Source organism: Prionailurus bengalensis, chromosome C1, assembly GCF_016509475.1.
Source record: "Prionailurus bengalensis isolate Pbe53 chromosome C1, Fcat_Pben_1.1_paternal_pri, whole genome shotgun sequence".
NCBI lineage: Eukaryota > Metazoa > Chordata > Mammalia > Carnivora > Felidae > Prionailurus > Prionailurus bengalensis.
Genome location: NC_057345.1, coordinates 35,867,029 through 35,889,951, shown reverse-complemented (window position 1 = coordinate 35,889,951; position 22,923 = coordinate 35,867,029). Strand labels below are relative to the sequence as shown.

At 38.5% G+C, this 22,923-nt stretch overlaps 1 protein-coding gene across 2 annotated transcripts in view; it reads left to right on the top strand.

Annotated features, from left to right (window-relative positions):
* TESK2 (testis associated actin remodelling kinase 2) overlaps positions 1 to 22,923 on the top strand; it is a 134,897-nt gene that overhangs the window by 90,923 nt on the left and 21,051 nt on the right. For both annotated transcript variants that reach the window (XM_043574796.1, XM_043574797.1), the window contains one exon: positions 3,631 to 3,679. In XM_043574796.1, the coding sequence (XP_043430731.1) occupies positions 3,631 to 3,679 (49 nt within the window). The remainder of the gene's footprint in view (positions 1 to 3,630; positions 3,680 to 22,923) is intronic.

Sequence of the window (22,923 nt, the reverse complement as noted above, 5' to 3'; positions counted from 1 at the left end):
AGGCAGGCAGAAGAAAACTGTCACATGAAACCAGTGCCTGCCCGAATGTGCTGGCTGTGACATCTCTGCGGATGATGTGGTCATAGTGAATGGTGGGTTTGGGGGGAAGGGAAGCAAGGGTGTATCATACCCAAACCAGGTCTTTTCAGCTTTTAGGAGGCTCATGACTTTATTTTTTAATTTTTTTTTGTTTCAAATTTTTATTTAAATTCTAGTTAACATATAGTATAATACTGCTTTCAGGAATACAGTTTAGTGATTTATCACTTACATACAACACCCAATGCTCATGACAAGTGCCCTTCTTAATATCCATCACTCATTTAGCCCCTCCCCCGCCCACCTCCCCTCCATCAACCCTTAGTTTGTTCTCTATGGTTAAGAGTCTGTTCTGGTGGGGCACCTGTGTGGCTCAGTCGGTTAAGCATGCGACTTTGGCTCAGGTCATGATCTCACAGTTTGTGAGTTGGAATCCTGTGTTGGCCTCTGTGCTGACAGCTTAGAGCCTAGAGCCTGCTTCAGATTCTGTGTCTCCCTCTCTGTCTGCCCCTCCCCTGCTTGTGCTCTGTCTATCTCTCTTTCTCTCACAAAAATAAGTAAACTTAAAAAAAAAAAAAAAGAGTCTCTTATGGTTTGGGCCACCTGGGTGGCTCAGTTGGTTAAGTGTGACTTCTGCTTAGGTCATGATCTCACAGCTCATGAGTTCGGACCCCGCATCAAGATCTCTGCTGACGGCGTAGAGCCTGCTTCAGTTCCTGTCTCCCTTTCTCTCTGCCCCTTGCAGCTTGTGCTTTCTGTCTCAAAAATAAATAAAAACATAAAAAAAAAAAGAGTGTCTTTGGGTTTGCTTCTGTCTCCTTTTTTTCTCCCTTTCCCTACGTTCATCTGTTTTGTTTCTTAAATTCCATGTATGAATGAAATCATATGGTATTTGTCTTTCTCTGACTTATTTCACTTAGCATAATATACTCTAGCTCCATCCATGTTGCTGTAAATGGCAAGATTTCATTTTTTGATGGTTGAGTAATATTCCATTATATATATATCCATCTTCTTTATCCAATTTCTGTTGATGGACAATTGGGTTCTTTCCATAATTTGACTGTTCTTGATAATGCTGCTATAAGCATCCGGATACATGTGCCCCTTCGAATCAGTATCTTTGTATTTTTTGGGTAAATACCTAATAGTGCAATTGCTGGGTCATAGGGTAGTTCTATTTTTAACTGTTTGAGGAATCTCCATCCTGTTTTCCAGAGTAGCTGCACCAGTTTGCGTTCCCACCAACAATGTAAGAGGGTTCCCCTTTCTCAGCATCCTTGCCAACATCTGTTTTCCTGTGTTGTTAATTTTAGTCATTCTGACAGATGTGAGGTGGTAGCTCATCATGGTTTTGATTTATATTTCCCTGATGATGAGTGATGTTGAGCATCTTTTCATGTGTCTGTTGGCCATCTGGATGTCTTCTTTAGAAAAATGTCTGTTTATATCTTCTGCCTGTTTCTTTTTGTATAAGTTTTTTTTTTATTTTTGAAAGAGAGACAGAGAGAGAGTGGGGGAGGGGCAGAAAGAGAGAGGGAGAGAGAGAATCCTAAGCAGGCTCCACACTGTCAGTGCAGAGCCTGATGTGGGGCTCAAACTCACAAACCATGAGATCATGATCTGAGCTGAAACCAAGAGTCGGACGTTCAACCGGCTGAGCCACCTAGGTGCCCCTCTTCTGCCCATTTCTTAACTGGATTATTTATTTTTTGGGTTTGAATTTGGTGAGTTCTTTATAGATATTGGATGCTAACCTTTTATCAGCTATGTCATTTGCAAATATCCTCTCCCATTCCGTAGGTTGCCTTTTAATTTTGTTGATTGTTTGATTCACAGTGCAGCAGCTTTTTATCTTGATCAAGTCCCAGTAGTTCATCTTTTGCTTCCCTAGCTTCTGGAGATATGTCTAATATGTAGCTATTGTTTTGCTAGTAGAATCCTACTGCCTAACTTCTATATAAATATTTGACTAAATAAAATAAATACTCCTTCGTTCTCCAGCCTTGTACCTGCCTCTAAATGTTCTTTCTGGGGTGCCTGGATAGCTCAGTAGGTTAAGCGTATGACTCTTGATCTCACCTCAGGTCTTGATCTCAGGGTTGTGAGTTCAAGCTCTGTGTTGGGCTCCATGCTGGGCATGGAGCCTACAAAAAAAAAAAAAAGGTTCTTTCTTATAAAATGAATTTACATTGTGAAGCTAATTTGGTGATCATTGCTTTTTCATTCAAGAAGTGTTTGTTTAGCATCTTATTTGCAAAGCATTGTGTATCAGGCACTATATGTAGAAACAAATGAGAAGAGATCTGTATTCTTGAAAATCTTTCTTATATTCCATTCTGGAGAAGAAGTCACAAATGTTAAAAGAAGAACAGTTAATATATTCTAGTTCTTAGTATGTTCTAGGAGCCCAAGTTATGTCATTTCATCTTCACAATAACCATATGAGTTAGGTAATAATAATACTCCCATTTTGTATATGAAGAAACTAAAATACGGGGATGTCATCATGAAGTGGCAGAGCCAGGATTCAAATATAAGCAGTCTGACTCCAGACCCTGGACCACCTCAGTTAGGCTAATGAACAATCTTTCAAAGCAGAGTGAAAGTGCATAGCAGTACTGTTGAGATGAGGAGGGAGAGAGAGGATTAATGATAAGTGAAGATATCCCCGAGATCAATATAGAGAAGATGAAATTTTAGCTGATCCTGGAAGGATTATTTTCAGTAAAATGAAATAAAGTAAAGAGAAGAGCTTGAATTTAAGTTTGTAGGTCATAAAAATCATTTATGCTGTTCAACAAATCTTTTGTGCCAGATACTATACTAGGTACTAGAAATGCAAAAGTATGTAAAACTCCAAATTCTTCATAGTAAGGATGGTTAGTTACTAAAGAGTGATATTGGCTGGGGTGCCTGGGTGGCTGTGTCGGTTAAGCATCCGACTTCGTCTCAGGTCATGATCTCACAGTCCGTGAGTTCAAGCCCCGCGTTGGGCTCTGTGCTGACAGCTCAGAGCCTGGAGCCTGCTTCAGATTGTCTCCCTCTCTCTCTGCCCCTCCCCTGCTCTCGCTCTGTCTCTCTCAAAAATAAAGATTAAAAAAAAAAGTGATATTGGCAGAGGGCAAATTATAATGAGTTTAGGAATGAACGAAGGTTAAAGAAATGCAGATAGTGAATGTAACCTATTAAAGTTTGGTAACAAATGAGGGATGCCTGAGTGGCTCAGTCAGTTACGGGTCAGACTCTTGATTTTGGCTCAGGTCATTGTTCTCACGGTTTATGGGATTGAGCCCTGTGTCAGGATCTGTGCTGAAAGCACAGAGCCTGTTTGGGATTCTCGCTCTCCCTCTCTCTCTCTCTGCCCCTCCTCTGCTTGCTCTCTCCTTCTCTCTCAAAAATAAATAAAGTTAAAGGAAAAAAAAAATTACCAGCCTGATATCAAAGTTGAGAGGCTGCAGCATTATACAAGAACCCAGGAGACTTCACAGGTATTGGATTATTTCCAATGCATGAGTAGCTAAACTAGTTTCTTTATATGGCAGTTATATTGTTTTCCTTTGTTAAAATTTTTTTTTTCTTGTTTCATAGGTTCATGGGTGTGTGTGTACATCAAGGACAATTGCATGCACTTACAGAGGTAAGACTTAAGCATATTGAAGTGACTTCTTTGCCTTAGTTTTAGCATTTGTGGTTCCATACTGTTACTTGCGTAATGTTAGCAAAATGTGTATGCATTTATATTTATACAAAAATGACAGTGTTAACAATGCTTTCTTCTCTTGCCTGCGGAAAATAGCCATATCTATTAATACTCTTGGATTCTCTCATAATATTTGTGAATAATCTGAGAATATGAGTGCTCAAATGTTATATTGATTCTTGCTTCCCGGATGACCCCTTCCAAAGCTAAGGGAGACATCACTTGGCTGCAGATTATTTCATGGCAACAAATTCCCGGACTATCCAGAAACATTTGGTGTCCTGATATAGAATTCCACAATCACTGTTCTAGTGTCCTGATTGGTCTTATTACTCCTTGGAATCAGTTTACATCTTCAGTCTTATTTCATTTTCAGTCTTTTCTAGGTAGTAAAGCCACTACTTAGCCTCTGAGGACCAGAGAGAATCCTCTCTAGAACAAAGGCTTCCTAAACTTAGGTACTGACCTATCAACTCAGAATTTACTTGGATCCTTCTCAGAAACACAGCTTCCTGGAATCTTCTAGGCTTTGTAGGTCTTCATAGGGCCCATATGTGTTCTTAAAGCTCCCCAAGATTATTCAAATGAGCATCTAGATTTAAGAGTCTATGTTCTAGAATGTATTCACATTCCTCCTTAGGAAGTAAGTATCAAAATACAAAGTGAAGAAACTTACGAAGGAAAATTGTTTAACAGAATTTGCAAGTATTGGTTTCCTGCTGGCTTGGTGCCCTATATTTGTCCCTAATATCTGATAAAGGAAGGTCCCATGTACCTCACTCTGTGTCTCTTTTCTCAGTTACTGAGGGCACCAGAATGTGGAATGTGTATAGTTCTGTCCTGCCTCTTATATGGAAGGCCAAAGAAGGCAGAATAATGAGGTGGTTAAGAGCATGGACTCTGAAGTCTTGATTGCCTAGGTTTGAATTTCTCTGTGTCTCAGTGGTGTTGTCTGTAAAATGGGAATAAAAAAAATAATAGTATCTGTTCCAGGGAGTCTAGATAGAAAAGAGGACCAATAGCTGAATCCTAAAGTATTTAATTTTAAAAGTCTGAGGAGAAGACATTTTGAGAGGGAGTGGTTAGTGAGGTAGGAAGAGAAACCACGAGCGTGTATTGGCCTGGAATGGAAAGGAAGGAGTTTCAAGAAGGAGGGAGTCAGTAATTGTAGCAGATCCTACTGATAAGAAGATGACCTCACAGGGATTTTGTGAGGATGAAATATAAAATGCTTATTTAGCACAGTGGCTGGCATATAGTAATTGCTTAGTACATTTTAACTGTTACAGCTTTTATTATTAGCAATGACTGGTCCCTCCCAAACTCCTTAAATTGTCAATATTTCTCATTTGATACTTAGTTCAGTTCTGTGGTTAATGTTATTAAAAATTTTAGAAACTTTTTATTGGGTACGCCTGGATGGCTGAGTGGGTTAAGTGTCTGACTTCAGCTCAGGTCATGATCTCATGGCTTGTGGATTCAAGCCCCACATCATGCTCCACGCTGACAGCGTACAGCTTACTTGGGATTCTCTTTTTCCCTCATTGTCTGCCCCTCTCCGACTTGCACTTTCTCTCTCTCTCAAAAATAAATAAACTTAAAAAAAACCCTTTTTATTGAAGTGTGACATAACAGAAATGTTATAACATATGAAATGGGTATAGCTCACTAAATTTTTACAAATGAACCCGCCCATAACCAGCATTTCAGATCAAAAACATTTTCTGTGTATTTCTTTTCTCAGAAGTGAGTCTATAAATTCTTCAAAGACAAAACTCTCTCCTTCTCTCAAGCTTTCTGCCAGAGCTCTGACACTAATAATTGTTAAAGTATTTGTTGTACTCCATGTTTGTATCATTGTTCTCTGAAATGTCAGTTTACTGGAAGGGCTTGTATGTTGGTTTTTCTGACAAAGAACATGCTTTAAAATCTGTGATCATGGAGCACCTGGGTGGCTTAGTCAGTTAAGCATCCAACTTAGGCTCAGGTCATGATCTTGCAGTTTGCGAGTTTGAGCCCCACATCGGGCTCTGCGCTGACAGCTCAGAGCCTGGAGCCTGCTTCGGATTCTATGTCTCCCTCTCTCTTTGCCCCTGCCCCACTCGCACTCTCTCTCTCTCTCTCTCTCTCTCTCTCTCTCTCTCTCTCTCTCAAACTAAATAAACATTAAAAGAAAAAGAAAAATCTGTGATCAAGTTGTAAATTTAGAAGTAGAGTGTAGTCGAAATGGCAGAAATGAATGCTCTTAATGCAGCATTCTTTTGGCCATGTTGCACTTAAGTAATATTCTCTGTGTTTGTTAGCTTGTTATAGCCATATACAACATACAGTGCCTGCTTTGTGAAAGAGTGTATATTTCCAGTATCATTAATCAGATATTGGCATAACTTATAATTTTTATTGTGATGTTAATAGGCTGATGGTCATTTAGGCCAAATATCCAAATGTTACTGGTTATTTTCAGAAGAGGATCCCCAAGGGCCGTTATGGCATAGATATCTGAGGACTCACATGTTTGTCTTAGAATTGAATTTGGCAGCACACTTTTGGTTTCACTAAGGATTATAAAAATAAATTACTACTAACATCTAGCACAGCATTGGGAACTTGGATGGAACTCTTGATTGGTGGAATGCCTGCTCTTTACAATAATGTGAACACCATTCTTTATTTCTCTTAAAATAATTTTTCAATAATTACAGTAGACAAACATAGCTCTTGTTAGTGCCTGTAAAGTGTTGATATTATTAGGAAGAGTACTTCTCGTATACAGTAGTGATCTGGACTTTTTTAGGCTTTAACCATTTCTGTGAGTGTTGTTTGTAATTGTAGACATTAACTGAACTTGGAACAATCAGACAGTTAGGTACTACTAACTACCACCGGTAGTTTTACCTGTAGTAAGTATAGACTTCTGAGTTTTTAAGCAAACGAGTTGTTTGTTATAGAGAAAACAGTTTGATAAAAGATCAAACAGAACCTTTTAAATTTCATGTATCAAATAGGAGTGTTCCATAAGTATTTCTTTGACTCAGGAGACCTAACATTGTCTTTCATTTGGTCATGAGTATCAAGGAAGTGGAAATCTTCAGTTTTTAAAGACAGAAAATATAACCCTTTGTATTATTAGTTAACTATTGCTATATAATGTCCAACCATAAAAACCTCAAAGGAATACAACAATAAACATTTATTTCTTGTACATCTGCAAGTTGAGCACTTCTGCTAGTCTCACTTGGGCTCATTCATGCATCTGTCAGGTCATCCGGTAGTCTGATCTAGGTTGGGCTTTGCTGGGACCGCTTTGCTCTAGCTGCTTCTCATCCTTCTTCTGGGACCAGCGGACTAGCCTGGACATGATGATACCAGAATAGCAAGAGTATGCCAGCCATTTGCATAAGTGCTTTTCATGATTCTGCCTATATTCAAGTTTGCTTGGCCAACATCGCCATTGGATAAAACAAGTCACATGCCTGAGTCCACATTGGGAGCATACTGCAAAGTTATATGTCAGAGGGCATAGATTCCATAAAGGGTGAAGAACTGGAACCACTGTTGCACTTTCCCATACCTGATAAATATCCCAATTAGCAGATCATAATTATTTGTCTTTTCTACTCTAATTGAGGGTAAAGACTTTCTCTCATTTAAAAAAAATGCTTTATATATTAGGTATAATTCACAATTCTGTAGTCATATTTTCTCCATTTTATAGATGAGAAAACTAGGCTTAGAGAAATTAAATGAATTCCCAAAGTAGGATTTGGATCCAGATTCATTTGACTTCAAAGCCTATACCCATTCCATTTTAACACACTGTCCTTAATTCACTTATCTATTCCCCACAGTGCTAAGCACTTATGCATATTCCCCACATGTTCTTGTATGTGTAGCATGTATAGTATTTGTAGAATTTGATTCTATTTATATATTTTTTTGTTATTTGGTAAAGATATTTCCTGGTTATTGGATATATTAGAATGTGTTTGGTTGGCAAGTAATGGAAAATAGTCACAAAGCCTTAAACAACAAAATGACTCATATAACTGGAATTCCAGGAGTTTTATTAGGTTAAGGGTTGGTTTAATTCAGCAGCTAAATGTTATTTAGAGGCCCCACGTCTTTCTGTCTCTTCACTCTGTCTTTATATTGTCAACTTCATCCTAAGGTTGGATGTCATTCTACTCAAAAAGTAGCTGCCACCAACTTACATGCTATATGTTTTCTCTTCCATATCCAAGATGGAGGTGTGGGAGATTGTCAAAGACAGACAAGAGAGAGATTCTTCCAGACAGAGTATGTGTCATCTCATAATGCCTTCTTCTTAAGCTTGTTAAGAAAGGCACAAAGAGAGAAATATCCTCATAATCAAACAGTCTAAGGGGCTTCTTTGTGCAGGACCCTTCAGTGCCTAGAAGATTGGAAATTTGGGAATGAGTGGAATATAAGATTGTTGGGTAGGGATCTCAAGTGACAGTACTCTCTGGTCAAAAGAGTCAGCAAAAGAAAAGAATTGCTTGGCAGATATTTTGGGGTCTCTCTTGCCTTTTCTGGGAGAAATTATGCTTTTTCTCCCCACTGTGCCAGTAAGAACCACTTGGCAATTACTTGACCTAGTGAGGTGATTCATTCTCTTTATAGCAAAGTGACCTCAGTCAGGCAGATACTTGGTACTGAAAGAAACATTCCAGGGGCGCCTGGGTGGCTCAGTCGGTTAAGCTCCCGACTTTGGCTCAGGTCATGATCTCCCAGTTCGTGAGTTTGAGCCCCGCATCGGGCTCTATGCTGACAGCTTAGAGCCTGGAGCCTGCTTCAAATTCTATGTCTCCTTCTCTCTCTGCTCCTCCCCTGCTCATGCTCTGTCTCTCTCTCCTTCAAAAATAAATAAAAACATTTTTAAAAATTAAAAAAAAAAAAAGACTCCAGGGGCACCTAGGTGGCTCTGTTGGTTAAATGTCCGACTTTGCAAAAATAAATAAACGTTAAAAAAAAAAAATTTAAGGGGCGCCTGGGTGGCTCAGTCAGCTGGTGCCCGACTTTGGCTCAGGTCATGATCTTGCGGTCTGTGAGTTTGAGCCCCGAGTCGGGCTCTGTGCTGACAGCTCAGAACCTGGAGCTTGTTTCGGATTCTGTGTCTCCCTCTCTCTCTGACCCTCCCCCGTTCATGCTCTGTCTCTCTCTGTCTCAAAAATAAATAAATGTTAAAAAAAAAAAAAGTCCGACTTTGGCTCAGGTCATGATCTCACAATTTGTGAGTTCCAGCCCTGCCCCGGGCTCTCTGCTGTCAGTAGACAGCCCGCTTGCTTCAGTTCCTCTGTTCCCCCATTCTCTGCCCTTCCTGCTTGTGCTCTCTGTCTCAAAAATAAAATAAACATTAGGAAAAAAAAGAAGAAACACTCTTAGCTCACGAGGGAATGGATCAGCCTTGCAGGCGGCTGAAAAGAACTTTTTATTCACATAGCCCTCATCCTCTTCTCACTCACCATTTCCACCCCCATTGTACACCTTCTTTCTTTTTAAAAGAATAGTTACTTTGAAAATTCCTTGTTTATGTGGGTTGATATGTGTTGTTTCTTGTCAGACTTATAAGAAGCCTTATATAATCAGAGAGCTTACAATGAAAGGAAACTCTGTCGGTTCAGTGACCAAACTCATGTATTATTTATAAAAATGAGCAGCCAGACCCCGATTCCAGTTTCTTGGTGTGCAGTGATATTGCTATTAGTTGTGTCTGCTTCTTTCTTTTTTGTTTCTGTGTAGCCCAGTACAGAGTATTATATTGGCCTTATTTACCTTGAGCCAGATGCGATATTGTCTGGTGCCTGCCTTGGGTTAACTTTGGCAGCATAGCCATGCCTATCTTTCAAGCTTGGGGTGGCTTTGTGGGGGGGCCTTTACTACTACATGATAGTTAAGAGAACATTCCAGATGTGCCAACAATGATTGCCCCTGTGACCCAGGACTTCTAAAGGAATGATGGGTGTAGAAGAAATGACAGGATGTGAACTGCAAGGGAAGAAAGAGGTTCACTTTACACATAACATTTGGAGTGAATTTGCTGTAGGCTAGGTATTCTGCTAGGCTCGGGACTTATCAAGATAAAAAAATAAACCTATTTCCCTATTTATTGCTGTATAACAAACTACCCTAAAACTCACTAATTTAAAACAACCATTTTATTTTGCTTATGATTTTGTAGGTCAGGAATTTGGAAGAGCTTTGCTAGGTCTCTGATGCTCATGTGTCAGCTAGAGGACCCACTTCCAGGATGGCTGCTTCATTCATATGCCTGGTGCCACAGTGAATGAAGGTGTTTTGGCCCCTGTCTTTCACTACATGGTGTCTCATTCTCTGGGTCATCTCCATATGGCTTGAGCTTCCCACAGCTTGGCGATCTCAAGATAGACTTTTTATGTGGTGACTGGCGAGAGGTATAAGCCACCCAAGTGAAAACTGAAAGATTTCTTATGACATACCTTTGGAAGTTCCAGAATGTCACTTAAGCTGCATTCTGTTGGTCAGATCTGATTCATAGGGAGGGGAATTATCAGACTCTACATCTCACTGACCATTTTTATTCCACTGCAATGTCTTTCAGGGACTCAGTGTTTAGTGACTGGGGTAGTAAGAAATTTCTTACTATATCCTTCCTTAAAAGCTTTTTTTTTTTTTTTTAGGTTTTTTTCCCCCAATATATGAAGTTTATTGTCAAATTGGTTTCCATACAACACCCAGTGCTCATCCCAAAAGGTGCCCTCCTCAATACCCATCACCCACCCACTCCTCCCTCCCACCCCCCATCAACCCTCAGTTTGTTCTCAGTTTTTAAGAGTCTCTTATGCTTTGGCTCTCTTCCACTCTAACCTCTTTGCTTTTTTTTTTTTTTTTTTAATGTTTATTTTTGAAAGAGAGAGAGAACTCAAGCAGGGGAGGGGCAGAGAGAGAGAGAGAGAGAGAGAGAGGACCCCAAGCAGGCTCCGCACTGTCAGCACAAGGCCCAACTCAGGGCTTGAATCCACAAACTGTGAGATCATGACCTGAGCCAAAGTCGGATGCTCAACCAACTGAGCCACGCAGGTACCCCAAAAGCTCTTTTAAAATATCCAGCCATTATTCCATGCTGTTAACTCTTAGATATCCATATATTTTGATAGTTGTTACTCGTTATACTTCATATTCTTTTTTTCTGTCATCTCCTGTTTTCCATTCAATTATGTTACTAGTATTTCAAATAGAACATAGCTCTGTTAGGTCATTCTTCAATCTTACCATTTTCTATTGTTAGAATACTTATTCCTCGAAAAGAAAACTACAGAATTAGTTTTTACATTTTCTCATCTCTTGAATTTAATCAGTTCCCAATCCTCTTACTTTCTTTGTGATGTCTGATTCTCCTTTCTCTGCATTCTTGCCATGATGTTATTCCATGCCTTGATTCCTACAAAGACTTTGTGGCTGTTTTTCCTGTCTCTAGTCTTTCTTTGCTTCAGTTTGGCATATTAGTACTCAAATAATCCATTAGGCATACTTTGATAATGTGATGCTTCTGTTTTAAAACTTCTGTGTAGCATTCTAGACTATTTTATTTCAGAATACATAGCTCTCCCTTTAGTTAGGTGGGTCTTCTGCTGTCTTCTACACCTGCTGGCCTTAGATGTGCCTTCTAGGACCTGGAATGCCCTTATATCTCTTCTCCCTCCCACTTTCCAAGTTATGTCAAATCCCAGGCTCTCTAATGGACCTCAGTCTCCTAAATAGGGTCAATGATAATGCTTTGTGTGACTAGGCTCATAGTATATGTTTAGGATGTGTTTAGAGTAGATTGTTTAGTGTAGACCCAACTCTGAGAAAGCTGAATTAGCCTCAGTGGAAAGAGCCCAAGGTCACAAATAGTATGAAATGCCACATCTCAAGTTCTTTCATAACCAGAAGTTTATTTCATTTATACTTATAAAAATAGCTAAAAGCATTTCTGTAAATACGTGTTGGCATCTTTACTTTTGAAAAAGGTAACTTTTATTAAAGTTTTTTGGTTTGGTCATTTAGTAATAAAAAATCTGTAAATAAATTGTGGCTCATGTTTTCTGCCCTTATTTTTGGTAACTCCCTATGACATTTGAAAAACAAGAATTTGAGGTTGGCAGTCTAACCCACAAATAATAGAAGAGTTCATTTAGTTTACTTTATTCTTAAGGCAGTTTTCCCCTGACTTGCTAACTTGTTTCTGGCTCATTTACTCATTCTAAAAATGTTTATTGGGCTCCTACTATGTATCTAGCACTATTCCAGGTATTGGGAATGTAATAATGAACAAAAAATAATCTTTTCCCTCATGGAATTTATATTGTAATCAGCAGGGGGTGGGTAGAGGAGTTAGACTAAACAGGAAAACAAATTGGAATATATATGGTTTAAGTGCTGTGGGTGTGTTTGCAGTTTCACTATATGGACAGGGGAGGTCTCACAGAAGAAACAAAAATTAAGGAATTAAGGGAATTAGCTACATGAACATCTGGGGAAAGAGTGTTCTAGGAAGTGGGAACAACAAGGGCAAAGACATGGAGGCAGAAATGTGCCTGGTATGGTTGAAGAACTGCAAGGAAGGTGATATGGCTGCAGAGGAGAAAGTGAAAAGTATAGTAGATGTGAGTCAGAGAGGAAATGTGGGATCAGATCACATGGTCTTATAGACCATTGTAAGAACTTCAGCTTTTACTCAGGAATTGTGAAGTCTTTGGGGTTTTTGAGTAGAGGTATGACATTATGTGACTTATCTTTTAAAAAAGATCACTCTGGCTACTGTGAGGTGAATAGACTGAAAAGGAGGCAAGGAAGCAGGAAGACTAGTTAAGTGACAATTGCAATAGAGTCTGTACAAGAAATAAAGACTATGCAGAAAGGGTGAGAGATGATGGTAACTTGGACCAGAGTTGTAGTTGTAGCAGTAGCTGTGCTTCTGTTGATTCTGGATCTATTTTGAGAGTAAACGAGGCTTTCCTGATGCGTTGGGTATGGGCTGTGAGAAGATAAAGGGACTCAAGGATAGCTCTGAGATTTTTGGTCAGAACAAAAACAAAAACTTTGGATAGAGTTTCTATTAATGGAGATGGGGAAGACTATAGGATACAAGATGGAAGATGACTGAGAGGTCAGGTTTGTTTTTTTTTTAAGTTTATTTTTATTTATTTTTGAGATATAGAGAAGAGTTAGCAGGGGAGAGGCAGAGAGAGAGGGAGACAGAATCCCAAGCCAGCTCCGTACTGTTAGTGCAGAATCTGATGCGGGGCTTGAACCCACTAACCATGAGATTATGACCTGAGCTGAAGTCAAGAGCTGGATGCTTAACTGACTGAGCCACCCAGGCACCCTGAGATGTCAGTTTTGAATAGATTGAGTTTGAAATATTTATTGGACATCCAAGTGGAGATAACTTTATAGAGCACAGGGATTCCAGGGAGTACTCTGAGTGATACCTTACTTGTTCAGTTCCCGTTTATTAGCTTTTTCACTAGAAAACATTCCACTGATTTGGAACGAGGCATTTTTCAACTGTTGTATTACTTACTTCTTGGGTAATAATAATGAAAATATTATTAATTAAGTTATCTTTCTTTCTCCTCTCCTCTCCTTTTCTTTTTTTTTTTTTCTTTTCTCTACACCCAACATGGGCCTCAAACTCATGACCCCATGATCAAGAGTTGTGTGCTCCACTGACTGAGTCAGCCAAGCACCCCGTTTTTTTTTTTTTTTACCATATATATCTATTATATATAATAGATATCTATCTATGGATATCTATGGATAGATATCTATTATATATAATATCTATTATATATAATAGATATATAATAGATATATAGATATATATCTATATATAGATATCTATATAGATATATAGATATATATAATAGATATCTAGATATCTATCTATCCATATCTATCTATCTATCTAGAGAGAGAGAGAGAGAGAGAGAGGGAGAGAGAGAGGAGGGCAGAGAATTTAAGATCTCTTTAGCTGAGTAGTGGAGCTGGAATTTGAATCAAGTTCTGGCTCACTGTAATCCTGTGTTTACCAGACTTTAAGCTCCTTGAGTTTGGTTATTTTATTCACTACTGAATTGTCAGCAACTGGCACATAAAGGCATGCAATAAATACTAGTTGAGCAAATGGATAAATGGATGAATGAATGAATACTGCTTCCCAACACTTGGATTTACAGCAGTTAGTCTGTTTGCACAAAGACATTTGCCTCTTTCAAGGTTGTTTTGGCCATCCATTTGATGAATCTTTTCTCAGTGTTGGTAGTGATAAGATAGCTGGAGGATTTAGAAAAGTGCTTTAGGGGATTTCTAGCTAATCTTTCTCCTGATCCTCTCCATGACTGTGAGACTAGTGTGGCAACTGAATTCATAGAACTCTTTTTGAGTTTAGGCTAAACCAGTTTTTAACAGAAGTTTTGACAAGTGTACTTTTCTTAATTTGATAAGTGGTATCATTCACAGGTGGGTCTATGTAGGCACTTGAGAGCTGTTCCTACTTGGGATACTGTAGCAAGAATGAAGACAGTGGAAGGAGGGTGGTTTCCCAATATACCTCTCATACATTCCTGGTACTCCATTTCAGCATTCCTACACCTGAAACATCATCACTATCTGCACTTTCTTTAAAAAAAAAATTTTTTTTTATGTTTATTTATTTTTTGACAGAGAGAGAGAGAGAGAGAGAGAGAGAGAGAGAGAGAGAGAGAGACAGAGCATGAGCGGGGGAGGGGCAGAGAGAGAGGGGGAGACAGAATCTGAAGCAGGCTCCAGGCTCCCAGCTGTCAGCACAGAGCCCTACATGGGGCTCGAACTCAAGTACTGTGAGATCATGACCTGAGCTGAAGTCAGAGTCTTAACGGACTGAGCCACCCAGGCGCCCCCACTATCTGCATTTTCTATGTTTACTTGTTCTTTATGTTGGTCTTTTCTTGCTATCACGGTCACCATTATTTGCCTATATAGTAAATTCTTAGATCAACAATTTCCAAAGTGAATCATAAGCATTTCTATCCTCAACATGCTCATTTTAGCACATTTCACTTTCCTGTAGTAATTGCTTATGTTTGTTTATTTATTTATTTATTTTTGATTATATTTATTTTCTACTCAACAAATAATTACTAAGCAGACACTTTGTGTCAAAGGCCAGTTTAGCTGAACTTCTAAAAAGAGAAGCTGGTCTATGAAGGTGGCAGAACAATTGCCTAAAGCCTTCTGGTACATGGCACAAGTTGCTGCTTCATAAATGTTTAAGTAATGACTTGTAAAAGTATTAATATAGCGCTTAGCTTTTCTACTATCTTAGCTGATAGTTCTCTTTTTCTTCATCCCTGACCTTTCCCATTTTCTATGTCTTATCAATCACAATGTCCTGTCCACTTTATCTTCTTACTATCTTGAATCCATTCACTTTACACCAGTTCCTCTGCCATCATCTCGCAGTAACCTGACTAGTCTATCAGTCTTCTTCCTCACCTAAAATCCATACTGTCCATGTTGCCAGCCGAGTGGTCCTTCTAAAATACAAATCTGTTTTTTAACCATCTTAGCCATTTTTAAGTGTACAGTTCAGTAGTATTAAATATGTTTGCATTGTTGTGCAACAGATCTCCAGATCTTTTTCATCTTCTACTTTCTGTTTCTGTGATTTTGACTGCCCCAGGTACCTCATAGAAGTGGACTCATATAGCATTTGTCTTTTTGTGACGGGCTTATTTCACTTAGCATAATGTCCTAAAGGTTCATCAATGTTGTAACGTGTGATGGGATTTCCTTCCTTTTTAAGGATGAAAAATATTCCATTGTAAATGTATACCACATTTTACTTACCCATTCATCCATTTGATGGACATAAACACCATGTTTAATACAAATCTAATTCTGTTTCTCCCTGCATAAACCCTTCTGTAGCTCTTCATTGCCCTCAGGGTCAAGTCAAAACATCTAATCCTACTTCTGCTTGTCTGTGTGGCCTCACTGCTCACTTCTCTGACCTCTTTGCTCCTGTCTCAGTTATGCACCACAGTTATTAACCTCTTTCAGTTCCACAAATGGGACATGACCCTTTCCACCTCTGATCCTCTGTACTAGTTCTTCCCTCTGCCTATAACACAACCTCTCCATCTCCCATTGGCCTAGCCAACTCCTACTTAACCTTCAGAATCCAGCTTACATATATTAGTTTCTCTCAGAAGTCTTTTCTGATCTCATAAGGTTAGGTATCTCTCCTATATGGTTCCATATTACAATAATACTTATCATTGATTTTTATTCACTGTTTGCATTTGTAGATTATAAATTCCTTAATGGCAAGGACCATTTTGTTTACACTGATACCAGTTGATTCCTAGCATAGTGCCTGACAAATGATAGCTGCTTATCATATTTGTTGATTGAATGAATAAATGAATAATCAGTGGCATTTTCTGGCTCAAAACCTTCAGTGATTTCTTCATTGATTACAGTATAGTTTTTTTACATTTTTATTTATTTATTTTTGAGAGAGAGGAGAGAGAGCAGAGAGAGAGAGAGAGAGAGAGAGAGAGAATCCCAACCAGGTTCCACATTATCAGTGCAGAGCCCAACATGGAGCTTGAACCCACGAAATGTGAGATCATGACCCCAGCCAAAACCAACAGTTGGATGCTTAACTGAGCCACCCTGATGCCCCTACAGTGTAGTTTTATAACTTAGTTGCTTACCAGAATTGCTTAGGAGCTTTTTAGAAAGTGCAGATGCCAGAACCTCATACAAGACCCACTGAATTAAAGTCTTTGCGGAGGCCTAGGCACCCTGTATTTAAAAATAAATTAATAAACTCCATAGGGGGTGCCTGGGTGGTTCAGTCAGTTAAGCGTCTGACTCTTGGTTTCACTTCAGATCATGATCTTGCAGTTTTGTTTGAGTCCTGCATTGGGCTCTGCACTGACAGTGCAGAACCTGCTTGGTATTCTCTATCTCTCCTCTCTCTCTGCCCCTGCCTGGCTCGTGTACTCTCTCCCTAACTAAATAAATAAACTTTATATATAAAAAAATAAGTTCATAGGTTATTCTGATATACAGCTAGGGTTAAAACATGGAATTCAGGATAAACTCTTAGCTTGGTATTGTAGTCCTCTGTGCTCTAACATCATCTTGCCTTTTTTCTGCTAGGTCTCCTCTTCTTTAATGAATACTTTGTTATTCAAACAAACTGGTTTTCATGTGTTTACTAAACATGGTCTATTTTTTTTTTTTTTGCCTCCTTATTCATATTTCTTCATCCTAGGATGTACTCTTCCCCTTTATCCTGTATAGAAATCTCTCCCTTCAGGACTTGGCTCAAAGTCCACTTATTTCTCCATAAAACCTTTTCTGATTCTTTCTTTGCCGGTGCTTGCTCCCCTCTCCTCGCCAAATTTGGTCATAATGTTCCCCTCCATTGATCTTCTTCTCCTGAATAGTTTTTGTGTTTGTCTGTATGTCTGTGTCTGTGTGTGTGCCTCTCTTATTACACATTCTGCCATGTATTGAAGTTATTTTTGCTTTGGTTTCCTTATGTAAATGTAAGCTTCCAGAGTAGAAGGAACCCAGGCTTTGGGGTCAAAATGCTCAGATAAAATGTCAGGCCCCACTATTACTAGTTGAGTAACCATAGGCAAATTATTTAAATTCTCTAGGCTTGATTTCCTTGTTTATTAAAAAAAAAAAAAAAAGATAACAAGAATGTTTCAGGTTCAAATGAGATGAAAGTGCTTCATAAAACAAATTAGTTGCTGGTTATTATAGGGATAGTATTTTACTCATCTGCATATCTGTGATTTCCCAGCAGTACCTCCTATTAAAAGACACTATAGATACTGATTGAATGGGGGAAAAGGAAGCATGTTTTATGCCATTTAAAAAGTGAAGTAGAGGTAAATTTTCTTTTAAAAATTTCTTTTAAGGGAGCCTGGGTGGCTCATTTGGTTAAGCATCAGACTCTTGATTTTGGCTCAGGTCATGATTTCTCAGGTTTGTGAGTTCAAGCCCCACATCAGGCTCTGCACCAGCTCGGAGCTGACATTGCAGAGCCTGCTTAGGTTCTCTCTTTCTGTCCCTCCCCATTTAGCGTGTGCATGCCTGCACGTGTGCACACACACACACACTCTCTCTCTCTCTCTCTCTCAAAATAAATAAACTTTAAAAATTATTTTATTTAGGGGTGCCTGGGTGACTCAGTAGGTTAAGCATTCCACTCAGGTCATGATCTCATGGTATGTGGGTTCATGTCCCGCATCGGGCTCCCTGCTGTTGGTGCAGAGCTTTGGATACTCTGTTCCCCTCTCTCTCTGCCCCTCCCATGCCTGCATGCACTCTCTCATTAATAAACATTAAGTCAGTAAACATTAAATAAACATTAACAATTTTTTTTCATTTCATTTATTTACTTATTTTTTGAGAGAGAGAGAGAGAGAGAGAAAGACAGAGACAGAGAGAGTACAAGTAAGTGAGGGGCAGAGAGAGAGAGATAAGTGGGACTCACCAGAAGTGGGGCTTGAGTTCATTGGATATGTGAGATCATGACCTGAGCCGAAGTCAGATGCTTAACTGAGCCACCCAGGCGCCCCCTAAAAAATTTTTTAATAGATTTTTTTCAACGTTTATTTATTTTTGGGACAGAGAGAGACAGAGCATGAATGGGGGAGGGGCAGAGAGAGAGGGAGACACAGAATCGGAAACAGGCTCCAGGTTCTGAGCCATCAGCCCAGAGCCCGACGCGGGGCTCGAACTCACAGACCGCGAGGTCGTGACCTGGCTGAAGTCGGACGCTTAACCGACTGCGCCACCCAGGCGCCCCTTTAATAGATTTTTAAAATGTATTTTAGAGCTTATATGCATAAGCTCTTGCCTTGCGAATGCTTTTGCATTGATTAATTATAAATTATAAGACCTCTTGCATAGTTATCCTTTGACTCTGTAACTAATTTGTTCAACAATTTATTTTCCATTCAGATTAACTAGTCAGTCAAACATGTATTTCTGGTACACCCAGAAAGAACAGAATTGAGCACTGGACTTTTAGAAATACAAATAAAACAATAGACATATTACCTGATAAGTTAGCTAAAATTTTGGATAAGAAAATATTTCATCTTTTTAAACCAATAATTTATTGTAGTTGGCAGTATCAAGGACCCTTTATTTATGACATTTAAAAATAAGCTTTTTTCTGATTATAAAATCAGATGTACTCATTAAAGAAATAGTTAATATTTCTTGAATGTTGTGTTACATGTATTTTCTTTTTTCATCCTTATGACAACCCTCTGAGATATAGCCACTATTACTGTTATTTTATGTAAGAAGAAACTGAGAATTAGATTAAATAATATTTGGAAAGCAATTCTCCCACTTTTTACCTACTTAACTCAATTTTTAAGTCATAGTTTAAATTTTCACTTCGCTAGAGTGGCTTTTTCTAATTGATCTCCCACATCCAGACTGTGAGTTGGCTTCTTATTTTCTTTGATAGCATTCTTTCCTTTTTCATTGTAGTACATCTTATAATTCTTCATTTATATGAATGTTTGTTTATTGTCCCTCTCTTTCCCCTATATTACTTCCATGAGGACTGGGACCTTTTCTGTTTTGTTTACTACTAGCAAGAAATAGGTAACAAGGTCATTGAAGAGGTAGGAGTTGGGTTAGAAGAATTAGTTGGGCTTCTTCAGGAATTGTCACTAGGAAAGCTAAAGACAATGTTGTTAGATGCTGGGAGGCTAGAGTGTTAGCCAGAGGGCACCACAGTTAGGAGGACAGTTGTGTTTAGTGTGGTTCTTACTTACTCTATTTACCTGTTTCTCTTGACGAAGCTAATATGGGTTGCTTTGGCCACTTACAAGGATGTTATAGTAGGAAAATGTATAATGTGGGGATAGAATGGATTGCCTTTCAGATCCATTCTGTCATATTGTTATTTTGTAGCCTTGAGCATTGTTTTCCCTATGAGTATGCACTTGTGAAAAAATGTTCTATCCATCATGGCAAGTGAGATAAATAAGGACAGTGTAATGTATATATTCTGATATTGACTAACTTATCCTGTACATAAGGTCATCAAAATCCTTTTCTGAGAACACCTAAAAGGTAAGGAGGCATTCATGAAGATCAGATAGAAGAACATTAAAATTTTGGGAAATAGAGACTAGATCATGCAAGGCCTTAGGGCATGGTAAGGATTTTGAAATTTATTTTAAATACAGCAGGAAGCCATTGAAAGATTTTAGATAGGAAAGTAAATGATACAATTTGCATTTTAAAAATAGTAATTTGGCTACTCTAGGGAGAATAGATTGTTGAGGGACAAAAGTAAGGGCAAGGAGAACAGAAGGAGAAATTTAGAGATTATGTGAGAGATGTGGGTGGTTTGAACTGGGGTGATATCCATGAAAATATTTAAAGATCTGTCTTGGAAATAGAAGCACAAGATCCTGATTGTGACTTTGATAAGAAGGAGAATGAGAGGGGCGCCTGGGTGGCTTAGTTGGTTAAGCGTCAGACTTCAGCTCAGGTCATGATCTCACAGTCCATGAGTTTGAGCCCCACATCAGCTCTGTGCTGACAGCTCAGAGCCTGGAGCCTGCTTCAGATTCTATGTCTCCGCTCTCTCTGTCCCTCCCCTGCTCATGCTTGGTCTGTCTCTCTCTCAAAAATAAATAAACATTAAAAAAAATTTGTTTTTTGAAGAATGAGAATGAGAAATGAAATGGTCACAGTTTCTAGGTAGGTGGTGGTGGTGTTATTTACTGAGATGTGGAAAACTTGGAGAGTACAGCTAGAATACTTCTCCCTCTGTTGTGCGTATATGACCTGTATTACCTGAGAACTTTTTTTTTTTAAACATAATGCTATTATTGGCCTAGTCTCTTCACTATAGAAGACCAGACCCAGTCTTTGTCTTAGCCCATCTTAAGGCCCTTACTTGGGCAAGACTTTCCTGGTTTAAGCTCTAAAGACTGAAGTAGCTGATAAGAGCTGACTCATAGAGAATGGGGATGGAATCCCTGTATATAGTAGATGGTTAGGGACACTTCACTCATTAATTCATTCAACAAGTATTTATGAGGGCCTACTTTACCAGACACTGATCTAGGCATAGTATTAAACCTATTTTTCAATGAACTTATGAAATGAAATGTCAGGATCTTCTGAATTTATTTGGAAAGGGTTTCAGAATTCAATGCTATGCTCATTCTCTGCTTTTAGTCATTTAGAATTTTTTTTTTACAATTTAGAATTCCCCAAACCCTTCTGAGTGGCATCATATCCAGGTCTGCTGCTTTGCTTAAATTGAGAGTTGGCCTTAGACTAGTATTAGCTGCTTCCCAGAGAGTCCCAGTGTCTGACAGAGGAAAGATAATTTTGAACAAATTGGTAAAATAAATATAAACTTAATTCACTGAAGATTAACCATCTGATTTTTCTCACTTTCTCATTAAAGAGGGCATATCATTCTGACATTTGAGATGGTTTAAAACCAAGGAAGAGAAAAGGCTCTCCTTTCTTGTTTTAGGATGTAGATACTTATATATACACGAGACCTCAGATCTGTTTTCTCTGCAGCAAAACCAGAACTGGTTGGGTCCTCTTTCCCCACCCCTTCTTTTGATAACTGCTAGTAGAGATCATGAATTTTTGTGAATGTGAGGGTATTTAGTTACCTATTTGACTCTTAGCCTTTGGAGATTTCTGTCTGCATTTGGAGGGACTATTGGGCTGGGAAGCTGTCTTCCACATAGCAAGTTAGAAATCTTTCCTCCCTTTCTATCCCTTTACCTACCATTTGCCACTAGAAGATACTATTTGAACTTGTAGTTTGCTTCCTTTAACTTTTGCTTGATTTATTCCTTATTCTGAGGCTAAGTGGTATGCTAATATAGGCAGAATAGGTAGAAGAAATGATTGGTTCATTTGAGGATGGCGTTCCTTTTATATAAATCACCTTAATTAGAAACTTAACTTCTTCTGGTTTCTATTTTCATTTTGTCCACTGTCAAGTCCCTATTCCTCAGATCTGGTGGGGAGACAGGGTGTGTGTGTCTTCTTTAATGGATTGCTTTGTTCACTCTGACTGAGCCCAATCATCAGGTCAATGTCAAAAGATTCCTATGTGCATCTGCAGAGTACAGGGTTGTAGTAGATTTGGTGTGGCAAGCTGGAGAAAAGAATCATTTTAAGCATAAAACCAATATTTGGGTATAGGAAAGCAGACTGGATGGAGTGGTCAGGAGCCCTGGGCCGATCTGAAATCATGTCTGAAACTATTGATTGCTAGTAGAGCTTCACAGGGTAAAGAGAATAGTCTTATTATTTCTTAGTTTATTCCTTTGAGAAGATTTGTTCTACAGATTTATCTTCTAATGTTTACTTTATTTTAACATATTTGATTTTGATTATGAGATATTTGTTGTAAGAGTTAAAAATCTGTGGGGAAAGATTAATCATACTTCTTTTAATCTTGTGGGGAAACATTCATTTTGATGTTTATAGTAGCTTACATCTTAGAAAAACACTTGTACTATTTCAGGTATGTTAAACAAACATGTTCTTTAAGCAGTGAATGGGGTCATACTAAGTGTCTGTCTATGGGAAGTACAAAAGAAGAGGGGGAGATATCTTTATGGCCTCTTCTACTTACCTTTCAGTTGCTGATAAAAGAAATATCTTCCATAATTTCCAAAAAGATATCTTACTTATATTTTTAAAGTCCATGTGATTTTGACCACTTTAAGGAGTTTACCAAGAGGGTGATAAAAAATATCCTCAGAATTTCATATCTGAGCAGCTAAATGTACTGTTTTATATTTCACTTTATATCCAGTGCTACCATAGTGTCTGCCAGATAGTAGGCATTATTAAATATTTATTTTGGATGGTATTTATCAGAAAAATTCCCTAAAAGCATACTTCTTTTTGATCTTAAATTACATTAATGACTAGAATTGGGATGGCTTCTAATGAGAGAGAACTTAAAACCTGCCTCCATTTATTTCAATGTACTCAATCATTCATTTGTTCATACAACAATTTATTTTTACTTCACTGGATACTGGGCTTACAAAGTTGAGAAAGACCTGGTCCCTGCCATCAAGGTTATAGTACAATGTGATAAGCAATAG